We start from the raw sequence: 16,224 nt of genomic DNA on the forward strand, positions 1-16,224 counted from the left end.
ATATATTCTTGCTTGGAGAGCAAGAGGTGAATTTCTCCAGCTGTCTACTGAAGTCGATTTCCCTGGGCAAAGATTAGTTTGCAAGGCATTCTGTCGATTCCCAGCGTACACAACCTGAGCTGGGGGCGACACCACAGAGCTCAGAAGCAGAATGAAGGCAGTTTCTGGCCTCAGATGAGGCTGTTTTACAGCTGCAAAGCTCCACTGACCCCAGCAATGCTCATACAAGCAAGAGGAAATTCCTGCCTGAGTAGCTGAGTATGGCTTTTCCCAGCATTTATTTTTTTTTTTCCTGCATAGTGTTGCTTTTTTCTGTTCCCATATCTATTTTCCCAGGTAAGTTTTGCAGGCTTGTCTGTGGATGCACATTCTTTCCAGCTTCTCACATTATCACAAATTGGATCAAGTACAGAAAACAATTGCATCGTACTCACCCTGTGTGATTGATGGTACAGATATGTGCAATAAAACAGAACAAAAACAAGTAGTTCTACCAGGCTCCTTTGAAACTTCAAAGTATCCAAGAGACATTTTACAGCACCCAGCACAACAGCCTGTTGGTTAAGCTGCACAGAAATTAAGCACCATGCAGTCTAAGGGCAAAAATGAAACAAATTTCTAGGGGCAAACTCTGCATACACAGTGGCTAGCTTGGACTAAGGCAGCTTTATTTTATAAGCCACTACATCTTCCTGGTTTTTGTTATAGGTGGGCCATCTTGTTTGGAGCTTTTTCCCCCAAAATGCTGAAATTGCAAAAATGACAACACTTTACTGGATAAGGTCCTTAAAAAAATCCCTTATATACATATATAAAAATATAAATAAATCACTGAAGTCACTTTTCTTCCAAAATTGGATTATTAGAATTATTCTGAGACTAGACATAATAGTTTCTCTCCCCAGCAGCTCCACTCCAGCTGCTTACCAAAAAAAAAAAAAAAAGACCAAGAGAGACTGAGTGAGTGGAGACAAAGGGGGAAGCACAGGAATACCTGAACTGAACTAGTGAAGCAGAATACTGACAGATGTTAGACTGAAGCTATCAGTGTAACATCTCAATAACCCTGCTGGTCTATCATCTTCATTTTGGGTACCAAACAGTGGTGGCTGTGAGATGACAGATGTTCAGATGTTTCCTATGTGGGAGCAGCAGGCTCCCAAGCAGTGCACAGCAGCCACAAATACTGTACTGCAGCACAGGACTTCAGGGTTGCACATCACTGTCACCATCCTGCTCGCATGCCTGACCTCTGCAACCACACTGACAAGAGCTGTTATTCAGCATATTACTGGAAAAGGACAGAGATAACAGTTCATGAGCACTTCCCATCCCTTTCAGAAAAGCCCAAGAGTCCCCTGCCCTTATTCATTTCCTGCTGGAAGCATGAGTTGCAGCCAGAGAGAAAAGTAACTTTACCTCTGTTGTAAACTAAATGCTAGATCAGCTGGGATGGATTTGACATGAAAAGGCAAGGGCTAGAGTTATTTCAAAATGCTTATTGCAATCTACATTTCTGTGTCCAGCAGAAAGTTTAGTACAACAGACATCCCCAGCACTCTTGCCCAATTACACACAAAAAACAAAACCCAAACTCTCAGCTTTTCATTAACACCTGAAGTACCATCCTGTTTGCGACACCACCAAGTGCTTGGCGCAGTCAGGGCACAAAGGCTGGCACAAGGACAGCACAGCAGGCAGGCAGGTGCTGCATGTCTCATACGCTCAAGGATGAGCAGTCCCTCCAGCTCAGAAGATGCCCCATGAGCACTCATTAACAAGCCGTGTCACCCTTGCGGGACGAGCTGTGGCATTCCACACCTGTTACACAGTCCTTCTCCTGCTACTGCCCTCCAGCTTCTGGCAGGAAAGGCAGCTCTCCATGACATGTTCAAAAGGCTCTTAATGGAGAAACAATCCTTGACCAACCATTAACAGGCCTAAGGTGACTGTACCAGCCCAGTCTCCCCTGCTCCTCAGGAGCTCTGCTGCCTATCAAGGGTTACAGCAGCTTTATCCAGGGACAGCCACTACAATCCCAGTGCTATGTCTCAAACAGAGCTTCTTGCAAGAAGTGGGAACATTTAGTAATCCCGAGAAAGAGCGAGTCCCACTAGGATCACAACAAGGCTCTACAGTGCCCAAACCTCAAAGGCATGAGCCTACAATCCTGCGTGGAGCTGGGCCTGCAGGTCAGGTGCTGCCTCTTACCTGTTCTCCAGCAGTGTCATGCACACGACCTCCCGCACGCCCGGGTTGTTGGCCTTCTCGATGGAGCAGCTTTGCAGATTCCACGTAGCCACCCTGAAGACAGGTCTGCCATCTCTCACCCCCCCAAACATCTCCACAGAGGGGCGAGTGGATATGATCTGGGTTGGACCCCCGGGAGGAAAGTCCAAGTCCTCGCTCTGGAGGCTAAGAGAGGTGGGGCTGGGGTGCGGCTTGGCCATGAAGTTGAGGCCACCGTTGGTATTTGTTGAAGGGGGTCTGGAGCGCTCTGCAAAAATCTGGTGCCTTATTTTGTCCAGAAAGGAGGAATTGATGCAGTCCATCCTCACCAGGTCCTCAATACTTTTAAAAGGCCCATGCTCTTTACGGTAGTCCACAATGCTGTTGGCGATCTTCTCGGTGATGCCACGGATGCTCATGAGCTGTGCCGGGGTGGCCGTATTGATGTTGATCTTGGTGGCGGACAGGTGGTGCTCGGAGGCCGGGTCCTTGCGCACGGAGCTGGGCGAGTGCTGCGCCGAGCTGCCCTTGCTGCTCACGCAGATCTCGAACTTCACCTGCTCCAGCTTGGCCGCCCCCACCCCGCTCACCAGCGCCAGGTCCTCCACTTTCTTGAAGCCGCCGATGTACTCGCGGTACTCCACGATGTTCTGGGCCACCACTCGGGTGACCCCGGGCAGGGTCATCAGCTCCTCCTCCGTGGCCGTGTTGATGTTGAGCCTCTCCTGGTTGACGAGGATGTTGCTGAAGTTGCACGCCGCGCTGAACTTGCGGCTGTGGCACAGGTCGGCCGGGTCGCGGGGGATGGAGCGGTGGCAGCCCAGGCTGCCCCCCATCTCACCGCCGCCACGGGCCGCTGCCGGAGCCGGGGGAGCGGGCGCGGGGCGCTGCCGGGGCTGCCCGCCCGCGACTCATGGACCTGGGCGGGAAGCCGGCGGCGGACCGGGCGGCGGCGGGGCAGCTGCGGACAGACCCCGCGCCGCCACACACGCCCGGTCAGCGGAGCCCTGCGCCCCGCCGAGGGACCCCGCGCCTTTCTTCCTCCTCCTCCTCCCTCCTCGGGCACCGCCGCTGCCCGGCGCCGGAGAAGCCTCTGCAGCCGCTGCCCGCTCCGGCCCCGGCGCTCGCAGCCGGCGGCAGTAGTAGCTCCGCGGGAGCCCCCGCCCCTCGGCCGGGCGAGGCGGGGCCGCCGCCGCCGCCGCCGCCCCCCGGGCGTCACCCGCGCCGCCCCCGCCCGGGCAGCGGGACCGGCCGGGCCGGGCGGGCGGGGAGCGGCGCCCCGCGGCTGGCCTGGGGCGCGGAGGAGGAGGGAGGCTGACCAGGGCGACTGGGAACGTCCCCCGTGGTGTCGCCGGGCCGCTGAGGGCGGGCGTTTTCCGTCCCCAAGTGAAAGGACGCTGAGGTCTTAGGTGTTTATACGCTCCCTGCAGCTTTACTGTCCTAGGAGTTCCCTGGGCTCGTCTCTCTGCAGTGGTGGGGCATAGGTGTGTTTTCAGACCTCATGAAAGCCTCATCAGTCATCTCCATTTGTTTTGTGCTCCTCCAGTTATACATCGGGATAAAGTCTGCATTTTTTCCTTTTATTATTATTATTATTATTATTATTATTATTATTATTATTAGAGTGCTGAACAAACTGAAACTCCCAACAGATTGTTGCTTTTGGACACATTCGGTCTGTCTCAGCCGGGGTGGTGGTCTGCAACAAGCCTACCCATTCCCTGACAGTAACCTCATTCTGCACTGAAATCGTGGCTGTGTATTGCCCGTGTGACTTAGCTGTCTTTAGCATAGTTTGTTCGAGTGCTGAGAGCCAGAGCAGCCCACCACAGCCCATTTTGGTGAAGCCACTGAAATATTTACCCAGTTTCTACTGCATCCAGTCCCATGCTGCACTGTCTGCAATGTTATCTGTAGCCAAATTAGCTCATTTGAAACTAGCTTGACTGTGCCCACACAGAAGTGACTGCAATGTCAATGAATCGAAATATAATCGGTGGGTGCAATTGAAAGGAAGGGGGAATTGAGAGAAAGAGCAAACATATGATAGTAGATGCCAGCTATGTGCCCTCATGCTGCCTTCTTCTGACAGTCTCTCTCTATGTATTTCTTTTAGCTGCATAGAATATGGTACATATGTATTTTCAACATCAAGACTCTTGGTTGGCCCTCTAATGAAAATGAAACCACTTGCAATAGCAGCTTGTACATGTAGTTTTCATGGCAAGCTAATGGAAATGATTTGCATCCACCTGAAATAAAAAGTTACATTTATTCAGCTTCTTGCCGAAGGAGAATGTGACGTGCTTTAGGGAGTGCGGGCTGCACCAGGCTTTACCAGGCTCTCAGACTGCACAGGGGCACGGGTGCTTTAACGCTGGCTCTGGATACTCTGCTGCGCATCACACATTTCCCTTCTGTTCGCCCGAGCAGCGGAGTTAGCAAATTATCCTTACGGGAATGGCACTGGCTGCATTAGGGCACTGGCTGCATTAGGGCATTGGCTCTCTGCTGACTGCTGGAGCGGAGAAAGCGCTCGCTTAGGTGATTAAATGCTTCCACGTCTGCTGGAAAGTGCTCTGTGCGCTGCGATAGCAGTGGCCAATGCAGCAGAAGTCATGCTGGGCCTATTCCTGCTGGGATGATACCAGCACAGAGCTGGAAACAATTAACCATTGAAATGAGTATTCTTTGTGAGGCAGTATTATTACAGTAATAGCTCCACAAGCTGTTATCTCAATGGAGAACACACTCTTTTGCTTTCTACAGCAGGTTGTTTTGCACTGATCCAGGCTCATTAACTAAGTTTTGAAGCTGAAAAGCCCCCAAATCCATCTGAGGCGTCATCTACATTGCAGGCAGCACTAGGTATTCTGTGTTTAAGAAAAAAAGCAGGAGCAGCTTCAGAAAGAAAACAGATGTCCCTTTTGTCCAGCACTTTCTGTTGACAGCACCTACTCATCATTTCTTGAATCTGTAGCACCAAAATAACCCACGAGACTGGATGCAGCTGAGGGAGGCAACAAGTGTCCCATCACCTAATCCTGAATATGACCTCATGCTAATGTGAAATGTGGGCTGGGGGTGAGAATGTCATTCCATTAGCCCCATACCTGTATTTTCAGTTGTTGTTGACAGTTAGAAGAAGCTTGCTGAGATCTGAGTCAATCTTTGGCACATTTCAGGAAAGCACCAAAAGATGTGAAAAGGTTAAACAGAAAACAAAAGAAAAAAAAATATGTCAACTGGCCTGACATCAGTGTTGGGCAATCCATTAATTTGAGGCAATCCATTAAAATGAGGTTCAGTCAGTAAATAATTGAAAAAACAATGGCAAAATTATTGACAGCCAGTGTAGGCAACAGAAAATAAATCTCGTGAAACCCAGGTAAATACTAGATTTTATCTTTGATCCAATCCTGAGCTCAGTGTATGTCAATTTATTCAAGAAAGATGGATTGATCATGGTCTCCTGGTGATCACTGGCTGGCAGGTAGTCTCCCTGGTCTAGCTTGGCACCTATCCTGGCAAGGGGCCTTGAAACCAGGATTTCTGAATCTCTGTCAGCCCCAACAGGTTTAGAGGGCTCTGAGACACCGTGGGTGGCTTATTCCTCAGGATCCGCAGCTTGCTGCCTACTGAGCAGCTGGCTGCTGGCCAGGGCTAGCTTAGAAACCTCTCAGTGACAGCAAAATTGAGTTTCACTGCTCTGAGGGTGTGAATCTGGGGAGGACCTCACAGGGCCAGGCAGGCTCCAGCAGTGAGAGGTGTGGGGGGACATCTCAAAAGGCCCCTGGGAGCAGCCATCACACTTCCTGCAGAGTCTTGTTTTGTTTTACCTGACAGTGTTACAAAGCAAGGAGCTAGATAACAATGGTTTTGTCATTGCCCAGTGACCATTTGTTGATCTTGGACTTGCTTTGCCACTGTCTACAGCCCTCCTCAACTGAGCATCTCACATCCTGTCCCCCTAAACTGGTAGTGAAAGAGGTTTCTGGACAGCTGAGTGGCACCAGGGCAAGCAGCTGGCCACATGAGAAATGCAGGGTTGTGTCACCTGCTTGCCAGCTCTGGAGGTCTCAAATGCCTCTTCCCTGCAGGAATTCTTCTAAGATGAAAGAACAAAACTAAACCTTTTCCATATGAAGGAGGTTCAGCAGTACTCCAGGCCTATAAATGCAATGTTTAAGGATGATATGAAAGTGCTTGAACCTGATGAAGTGGGAGCAGGTACTCATGAACAATGTCTTTTGGCATAATTGATGCAAAAATTCAGCCTACAGGCCAACAGATTTTAAAGGCTAACTTCTTAGCATTTTAAGTTGGTCTTAAAAGAATCAATTAATCTATTTTTACACTTTTTAACATGCTTCATCTATACTGCAGAGGCTCTAAGTAAATAAACTGGGTTTTATGATGAGGGATAGAAGGAGCCAGAAGATGTTACTCAACAGAAAAACACAGAGTTTGCCTTCGGTGTTCAGGCAGCAATTGCAGTTCCTACCAGCCCACCATGTGATAGCAGTGTCTTTTCCAGCTCTCACACAGCCTTGGGGGGCTCGGCAATCACGCTTTTACACCCTGTGTTTTCAGACCTGCTGCACTGGGCTCTTAACGGGCAAGGGCTCAAAAAGGCAGCTGGTTAACTGCGGTGCCTGTATTCTTATTAAAGGGAGCTATTAAAATAATTGTTTTCTTTCTGCAAGGACATCTTCAGTAACACTTGTAACAGATGCCCGAGGGAGAAGACAGGCAATGTTTTTATGAAGACAAGTAATAACAAGTAGGAGTGAGCAATTTCATAAGCGGTGGGACTTACAAAGTCTGATTCTTGGTGGCTCTTTCCTTTTTTGATTTTCTGGTCTTTATTAATAAAACTGAGTCTCCATTAGTCTCTCAGTGGGGTCGCTAATCTGATATCTCTGTTCTACATGGCCATCAATATTTGTGGCTCCTTTGGAAACTATATTTTTGAGACATTTAACCTTTAGCAAATTCGCTAAATTAGTCCTCTCTCTAATAAAATCCCTGGGGAAGGGATGACAGGTAGAGCAGCAGAGCACACAATCACGTGAATTTTTTCTTGGGAATCCAATGTCTATGATGTGGAGCTCTTTTTCCTGTAAGTCATTCCATACAGCTGCCAAACTTGTTGCAAAAAAAGTGATGTCACTCACCAGTGCTTCGTTGCCCAGTTACAGGTGTCACATCCTACAGAGAAATACAGTCAGAAGGGTGAGCAGAAGTGAGTCATCCTCATACCTTGATGAGGGCTGCACTTGGCTTGGGCTCGAGTCTGAAGTGCAGACCTCTCCCTTCCAGAGGGGACCTCAACCAGTGGCTCACCAGTGCTCAGTAGGACAGCTCATCCTAGAGGGAAACAAAAGGAACCCAAGGTAGAGAAAACAATCTCCAGTAGGGCATGGGATGCATTTTCCAGTTTCAATATAAAGCAGGGGGGGATTTGATTCTCATGCTCATCTAAGGTGACTCAAATACCTCTTGGGGCACAAGGATAGAAAAGAACTAAAAAATCTAGTCCTTCCTTAACCCCAGGGAGACTCATCAAGGCTATACTTACAGAAGCTTGCCTACTCCAGGCCTTCAGTGGTGGTATCTCCCGAACTTCCCAGATGAGGAACACGGGATGTGTGGATCTGTGACCCAGCTAATGTTTATTTTGAGGCCTAGTCCATCAAGCCTCCAGTAAAAATGCCCACAAATCACAGCTGTGTGAATCTGGCATGGAGGAGAGTCAGAATTGATGACTTGTGATCCAGGTGCCTAAGCTCTCAGCCAAGGGCAGGCTTTCCTTTGGTTCCATCCAAAGGCAAGCCTCAAGTGGGTTTTTGTGGAAAAGATACAGGAAATGAGATTTTCGGCACTTCAATAGCCAAGCAGGAGAAGAGGAAAAATAAACAAATATGCTGGAAAGGGTTGTTCAGCACTTCACACAGCACTTTGGTCATCAGCAGTTGGACCACCAGCCTCTCAACTGAATAAATTACTATTTTGCATAATTTGTAATTTTATCCTTTACCTGTAGTTACTAGGTTACCATAATTAATTTTCTTGTTAACAAATTTTAGAGAAATGTGTAAAAAATCCGTTCCATGTTTACCTTTTATTTTTCAAAGAGTTTCATGATCATTAGTTAACTCATGCATACAGCTTTTTAACTCAGTGATCCTGCAGTTACTGTAATTCTGCCCAGACTTACATATTACTTATAACTTCTGCTGTTTGGGGGGCGGTTTCTTTTGGTTTGTCTTTTGGGTTTGGTTGGTAGTTTTTTGTTATAAAAACATAAGGGGTTAATCTCTACTCATTGAGCAGTTGTGTTTCAGACCCTAAGATTATTCAGATAGGCAAAACCCTGGACTCTTAGTTCTCATAATTTTCTCAGATATAAGGAGGGGTCAGTCAGGTCTCTGTGTGGTTTACTTGTGCCGTGATTGTTTCCTGTCTTTTCCCCTTCATGTATAAAATTCTGTTTGCTAAGAAGAAAATGGACCACAAAGTAGAGTCAAACTTTCCCCTAGTCCCAAATTCTCAAAGATCTGCAGAGGATAGAGCCCCAGTATAAAACCAGAGCTCTGTCAAGGATCAGATCATTGGTTTATGAAACAGAAAATGTTTTGATTAAGACTTTTCACACAAAACATAACACATTGCGTAAATTAGCATCTCTGCAATGCTCTCCTGAGAAAATCCGTCTCTCACATTTCAAGTCCTGTACCAACAATTAAAATGGTTTAATGGCTTCAACCACTCCCAGCAGACTTTAAACTTCTCCGAGGAGCCTCCCTGACAAGCAGCACAAGTTGCCTAGTTGTTACAACACCTTCAGTGAAAGCTTTTTCCAACTCCCATGAAGGCAAAGGAAAATGCCCAGAAAGATTCAAAAGGCTACTCTGCTAATTTAGGCAAGCAGGAGGGCCTGCACTGTTGGTGGGATTGACTTGTGTGATTCTCCATCTGAGAGCCAGATTTTATTGAAATGAAAGCGTGCTGGAGGAAGAACAGCAAGACAGTACAGAGGTGTTCCTCGAGGAACAGGTCCTGTAGGGTGGCTGCTTGGAGAAGACAAGTGAACTCAGGTCAGCAGCATCTGGGGAATGGGCAGCAGAGCATCTGAGCAATACTGGACCAGTGGAGGACAAGCAAGCCCCCAAGCACCTAGAATTGAACAGCACTGACCTAATTAAAACCAAACTGAAGAACCAATTAAACCTAGCTTTGATCACTAGAAAGACCCTGGCACAGGATTTTAAGTCCTTGGAAGGTAATTAGCTGTCAAAAAAACCCCACCAGCATGGCTATACCAAACTCACTTTTTTCTTTGATGGCATGACTGACTTGAAGGATAGGACAGAAACAGCTGATTAATGGCAGAGGGTGTGGAAGAACATATACTTAAAAAGCTTGTGGGTGGAGTCAGAAAGCCTGCAAGGACTTGGGTGGGTAGGGTCAAAATTCAAAAGTCTACACAGGTCAGAGGGACATGCCAAAATTGACAAGATGCATTTTGGAAGAGATTTAGGGAGGAGAAATCAGCAACATCCATTCACGTTGAGAATACCTGAGATGGGGCAGGAAAGGCTCAAAACCTTAAATAAGAGTCATTGGGGTGGCCCATTAAGTAGAGACCAAAGTCTGTTTCTAGCTTATCTCATGAATCCCAACATCATTATTAGGAAGATAGCTATGCACTGACACATCTGCACTCAAGAACATGGTGCTTAGAGCCACCATGCCAAAGTATTGGTGAATTGCTGCCAGATGTTATACATGTTGCAAAAACCACACAGTTCTCCCAAAACAAACCCCCGCAGCCCTGAAGTGCTTACTAGTTCAAGGCTAGATCCTAGTCCTTGCTTATGTCAAGTAATATTTACTCTAATAATTGGAAACACAGGAACTCTGAAGTTCTGTTGGACAGGAATAAAGCTTGCATATCCTGGGGTGAGGAGTTTCCTGCCTAAATAAAGATTTAAAGTAGGTAAGATGTTATTCTTTTTACTGTGTATGAAGTTTTAGCTGAGGTCACATCCACAGCTCCAAACCTTGTTCCAGCCAAATAACATGTTTTGGAGAGACCTTTTCAAAGTTTGAAGAGATGTGAGGAAAGATAGCTGTCACCATGTTACACAAGCTTTTGCATTTTGTCAGAGCACGAGTTCCCCACACTCTGCAGGCCCTCCATTACTGCTCATCTGGTGTGTTCTCACCACCATGACTCACCACAAAATCAGCACAGCAGATATTGGTTGGCTGTCATTTCTATGCAAACACTGTTCTGGGTATTATGGGATGTCTGTTTTTTCCTGTGATGAATTCTCAGACATTGTTGTGGTTCAGGAATGGCTCCAGCACCTCCTGCTTCAAAAGTAATCTCACCAGGTGTCCTGAAATCAGGTTTTAATCCTTCTCCCAAGTGTTCCAAAGCATGCAGTTGATTAATTCTGGTTCCACACCACGTATAGCCATGTCACACACACACATTCTTGCCAGCCAGTAAACGAGTCACATTCTTCCTGTGTTAGTCATGGAGCATGTCTCCTTTAACCTGTGCACTTGCAATTATGGCATGTGAGGTTCTCCTCCCATGACTCAAGGGATATTCTTGTGACCTGACACTGAAAGGTGCTGAGCATCCCTATCCTGATACCTACCAAGTGACATCAGGGAATGCTGGTAACCCACCAGTATGACTCCTAAGACAGGACAGAAGGAAGATGCAACAGTCTATGCCAGACTCGGAGAAAGGTTGAATGAATGACTCACTTAAGCTGACTAAGGCCCATCCCAAAAGTGCCTCTTGCTGACTCTGACTGTTTCTGACTGCGCATGCACACATGCAAACTGTGACTATCAACACCTCTGGGAAGACAGCTGCTGCTCCTTCAGTTTGTGTACCATATTGCCATCCCAAACTGGATAAGAACTCACTCCACACTTCAGACTGACCCTTAGGACTGACTGCATGGTGGTATTTCATGGGCTAGTGTCTTGGGCTTCAGAGTGTCAGGTACCTGATTTGGATGTGCCAATTCCCTTGGTCTGCCTGATGGCCCAGCATTGCCTTGGCAAAGTCTCGAGGCTGCTCACACACAGTTCACCTCTTAGACCATTAGATATGCCAGGTATGATTTACTCTAACCAGGTAAGCAGTTGTTGTTACATGCACTGCCACCTGCATGCTGCACAGGGACGGGGAGACTGATTTTCACCAAACCAAGTCATCACTCCTACTATTTATTTTTTTCACCTGCAACTTTTTTTGTGGTGTTTCACTGCTTGCCATTGTTACTCCTACTAGCATAGGACAGTAGGGTTTTAGAAAGGCAGGTTAAAGAGAACCAACAGTGGTCTCCATGTATTTTAGAGAACTTAAATATAGTAATTATTCATCACACTAGAGTTTGCAGGTTTCTAATGGCTGCTGGTGAAGCTCTGCGATGTCTTTGGATCTGATCCTGCCGTTTGCACACTGTGCATGAGGATCTGCCATCTGCACTGTTCTTGTTGAGTCCAACTCTCTCTAGTGTGATTATGACTAGATGGAGAGTGGGGAATTGCCCACTGTGAGAAAGGGTATCAGCACACAGCCTTCACAGGGGCTGTTTGCAGCAGGCAGCCATGCACATTGAGAGTTGGCAAGGACACTAAACTGCATTCACATCAATCGGTCTTGACACCACCTGGTTCTGAAAGAGCTGATTCTTCCAAAGACAAACACTCCAGGCTTCTTGCCACCTTTGCAATAGGTTGAAAAGAAATGGGGAAGGAGTTTTGCCCTGTCTGTATTCTCTTGTTCTTGATACTTTTAGATAAGGTGAGACAAACTTGCAGATTCCCTTTAGATTTAAGCTAGTCGTTGTTTAAGGCACAATGATAACTCTGTATCACAAGAACAAGTCATGAAAGAACCATTGTTAGAGAAGAAATCCTTCAGATCAGAAAGGTGCTGTGCTTTGTCCTTCATTAAGCTGTGAATTTCATTTGGTTTAGCTGGGCGGAGGCTGTGGCAGGGACCAGGTCAGATGCACTGCCCAGCAAAAACATTCCACCAACTCACTGCAGGATCTTAAGTCAAAGTGGATACCAGAGACAAATTCTCTGCAGTGTTTGCAGAGGCAGGGACATTCTTCCCCTTGGATTTCAGGAAGGCTTAGAGATCCCCAGGAGATCAAGCCAGGAGTGGTGCATGAAAACAAAAAGGCAAGATAAGAATTTGTACTTGCATAAACCAAATGGGGAAAAACACAACAACAAAACAAACAAAAAACCCCAAACAAACAAAACCCCCATCCAAACAGAAAACTGTAAAAACCATTTGATTATATAAAGGTCAAGACAGGTTTCTTTCACATTATTCAGGAATTTCACAGTGCTTCCCCTAACTCACATTTAAAAAAAAAAAATTCAAAAACATTGCATCGAGAAGTTTCAAATTCCAGAGCTGGAACATGCAATAAAAAGTCAATTATGATCTTGGTTTTAAATGTTAAATTAAGCTTTAAAACAAACAAACAAATTAGAAAATTGAAATATCCCAACAAAAATTTCTTGATTAGCATAGTTGCTCTTGCTCAAAGTTTTGGACATTTGTGATGTCAAACAATTGCTCTAAACTCATTGTTTAAAACAACCCCCAAACTTTTAAGGAATTTTTTTTTTTTTCAAAACAGCTTGAAAAACCTGTAATATTTGACTGATTTGTGTTACTAAAGGAATCAGCTTTAAGGGTCTTCACTCATTATAGCATGTCACTTTGTATGGCCAGATATTTAAAGCTCGCATATTTTAATCTCTGGACAAAGCACAGAGACTGCTCACAGATAAGATATCCAACGCTCTCCAGAATGTCCTCCCAGTTGCCTGTAACTTCATTTTACAGCTCCTTGACTCATATGGTGTCACCACAAGAGACTTATACTCAGGTTCATTTAATATCAAGGAGTAAATAGTCCAGGAGAAACCATTTGTTTTGCTTCCTACCTTCTGTGCCACCAACTTACCTTTCTCTTGGCATCCACCCCTGATCCTCAGAGCTGTTTATACCCTGGAGCTAGCAGTGACAGAGGAGCAGCAGCAAAGCCTGAGCTGGATGAGGAAGCATGGGATGGCACAAGAATTTCCCTGGGCACCCCAGCATGCTCCCACTTTTATCTCCTCTTCACAGCTCTGCTCATAAGGCTGTGCCAGCTCACTGCTGTAACATTTTTGCTCTCCCTGACAAGGAAGAGACTCCTGCCTATGCATTAAAGCTGTGTTAAGACTCAAATTCAGTGCTCGGATTGCTGAGATGGAGGAGAGTCCCCTATGCCTGGATGCAAGAGGAGAAAATCCATTACTGCTAACCATGGCTTGGCTATTAAGAGTAATAGATTTAATTTTAATAGCACTAAACTCTTTAAATGTATTATATTTCAGCAGAAAATTCTGAGTGATCTTTCCCCTGCAAATATGCCGATGACAGCAGTGCAGCCCAAGGGCAGGAGTCCAGACAACCTGAGGAATCACCATCCTTGGAGATATTTGACACACAGCACTATGTGGTTCCAAGTAACTTTAACCAGCAGGTCAGACTAGATGATCTCCCTTTCACTCTAAATTATTCTGCAGCTTTGTAGAAAATTATGGTCTTGAGTGTGTTGCTGTGATAAATAGGAGCTGGGGGAGGATTTGGTAAGCTGCAGAGAGCACAGATATTGAGAGAGAGAAAAGGGAATAGAGGAGGGGTGGTATGGCATTGATAGTTTAATATCCATTCTTTGAAGATCCATGGGGATAACCACCTCATTTTAAACTAAAAAGTAGCTTACAGATGTATGGTTTGGGTTTGTTTTTTTTTTTTTTTTTAGTTAAAGAAGATATGTGATCTAAGCTGGGTCCAAAAAAAAAAAAGAAAAAAGGAAAAAAGGAAAAAAGAAAGAAAGAAAGAAAGAAAGAAAGAAAGAAAGAAAGAAAGAAAGAAAGAAAGAAAGAAAGAAAGAAAGAAAGAAAGAAAGAAAGAAAGAAAGAAAGAAAGAAAGAAGCAAAAAACACTCATTCAACTGCTCTCAAATAATCAAGATTTGTTTCTGATTCTGCAGGAGTGGATATAGTGGTTTGTTAATACTGTAAGAATAAAATCCACAAATCCTGAACCAAAGCTCTGTTGAAATGGTCCAGCAGAGAGATTTTGTAGTGAAGGAAGTCACCTCCTGTGGGAGGAGAGGTACCTTCTCTGGGAAAGGAGAAACAAGCCAGCTTGCAACCAGTGATGTCACAGAGCTCTTATTCTGCTGTCACTCTGCATGTTATACAGGGTTAATTTTAAGAGAGAAAAAAAACCTGCAGGGCTTCCATAGCCAAAGAGGGAGAAGTTCGATTGCTCCAGAACAATGGAAGCAAGGAGAACTCAAGGGAATTATTCATCTTGTAAATGGAATTTGATTTTCTAATGCAAAGAGCAGGCTTTAATTACAGCAAATTGAAACAATAGAACATTTCCTCACTAAAAAGTTGGAAGGCTTTTTGTTGCTATTATTATTATGTGAAGGGGATGTTTGTGCTTAGAAGTCCTAGCAATTATAGGAAGGTTTAACTTCAGCCAACTACTTTGTAGAAGTTACAATAATTGATAACAGAAATGTTTTCCCATAACTTACTGCTCTTACAGACCAAACAAAGATGTCATGATGTGTGATGGACTACATTGGAACACAAGGGGACAGAAACCTCTGGGATTGGGAAAGAAATGCTTTCCTCATTGGAGAGCATGGCTCAGAAGAGAAGCAGCACTAAAGGATCTCCATCTGCCACAGCAAATGGGATTTCCCATCCCTCAGAAGAAAGATATCAAACACTTAAGTCACATGAGTTTTGCCCAGTACTGCATGAAACAGTCCTTGCTAGCTTATGGTCATTACATTTGTTAGCACCTAAAAAAAAATTGTTATGTTATTGTATTTATTATGACTAGCTGCATTACTAGGATAGCCCAGGGCTCAAGGGATACGATATATGATTGATATGGCATATGTATGATATGATATGATTATATGATTGATATGATATGATATGATATGATATGATATGATATGATATGATATGATATGATATTATATGATATGATATTATTGATATATAATTCTGGTCAAGTGTTCAGGTTTAAAATGTTTATTTTAAAGTTTATTTCATAGCCACACTCCCATCATGTGCTGCGGCCACGTGTACTGGTTGCTGGCATCACTTTTGGAAACAGAGGTTCCAAAACTTGAGGAAACTGAAGGAAAAGAAGAAATTCCCACACTAGTGTGAGACTTTCTGAGTATGACAAAAATGCATGCTGTGTTTCTTAGAGGCTGCAGTCACATTAGAGCTTAATTACATTAATATTTAATGCTTAAAAATGTCAAGAAAGGACTAGGAGGGGAAATAAATCAGAACTCAGAGACAAATGAGATGCACACAAGTTTAAATGCTGGATTTGGATTCCCAGTGAGGAACTAATACCATTATTTTTGCCTTATGCCAAACTGTAAACAGAAACTTAGTGTGTTTAATCTTAAAATGCCCCCACCTCCAGCTTGCTAAGCTAGTTGCAGCTAATCAAATTGAGCTACCACTTCAAAATTATTTTGTTCCCTGAAATGTTGTTTCATAATGAAAATTGTGATGGGGATAAAAGAGATCATGCTCTTCTGAGGTCTCAGGGCTATCAGCCACGCTCCATTTAACCTTAGCAGTCATCTGAGCAGGATCTTCAATCTTTTTTGCAGGGAGTAGCTGTGCTCAGAGCTGACTTGGCAACTGATGCTGTGCCTACATAACAAGAATTGAGTCTGGAGAGCTGCTTGCTCATGCTCAGCACCTTTTTTCCTGAGCCATGTAGCTCAGAACCTTGTGCCTTTGGGAGACTGGTGGCCTAGCAGACTGAGGGGAGATGAAGTATACAGCCAGTGCATCCAGCTGAGAGAATACAGAAGCTGTACACAGAGACAG

General features: G+C 45.1%; 1 protein-coding gene across 1 annotated transcript in view; it reads right to left on the minus strand.

Moving 5' to 3' along the window:
- Positions 1–3,144, minus strand: part of EEPD1 (endonuclease/exonuclease/phosphatase family domain containing 1) — a 63,965-nt gene extending 60,821 nt beyond the window's left edge. Inside the window, exon 1 of the mRNA XM_021553314.2 lies at positions 2,212–3,144. Within this exon, the coding sequence (XP_021408989.1) occupies positions 2,212–3,065 (854 nt within the window). The 5' untranslated portion in view covers positions 3,066–3,144. The remainder of the gene's footprint in view (positions 1–2,211) is intronic.
- Positions 3,145–16,224: the final 13,080 nt, after the last annotated feature.

This window comes from Lonchura striata, chromosome 1 (genome assembly GCF_046129695.1).
Source record: "Lonchura striata isolate bLonStr1 chromosome 1, bLonStr1.mat, whole genome shotgun sequence".
Taxonomy (NCBI): Eukaryota; Metazoa; Chordata; class Aves; order Passeriformes; family Estrildidae; genus Lonchura; species Lonchura striata.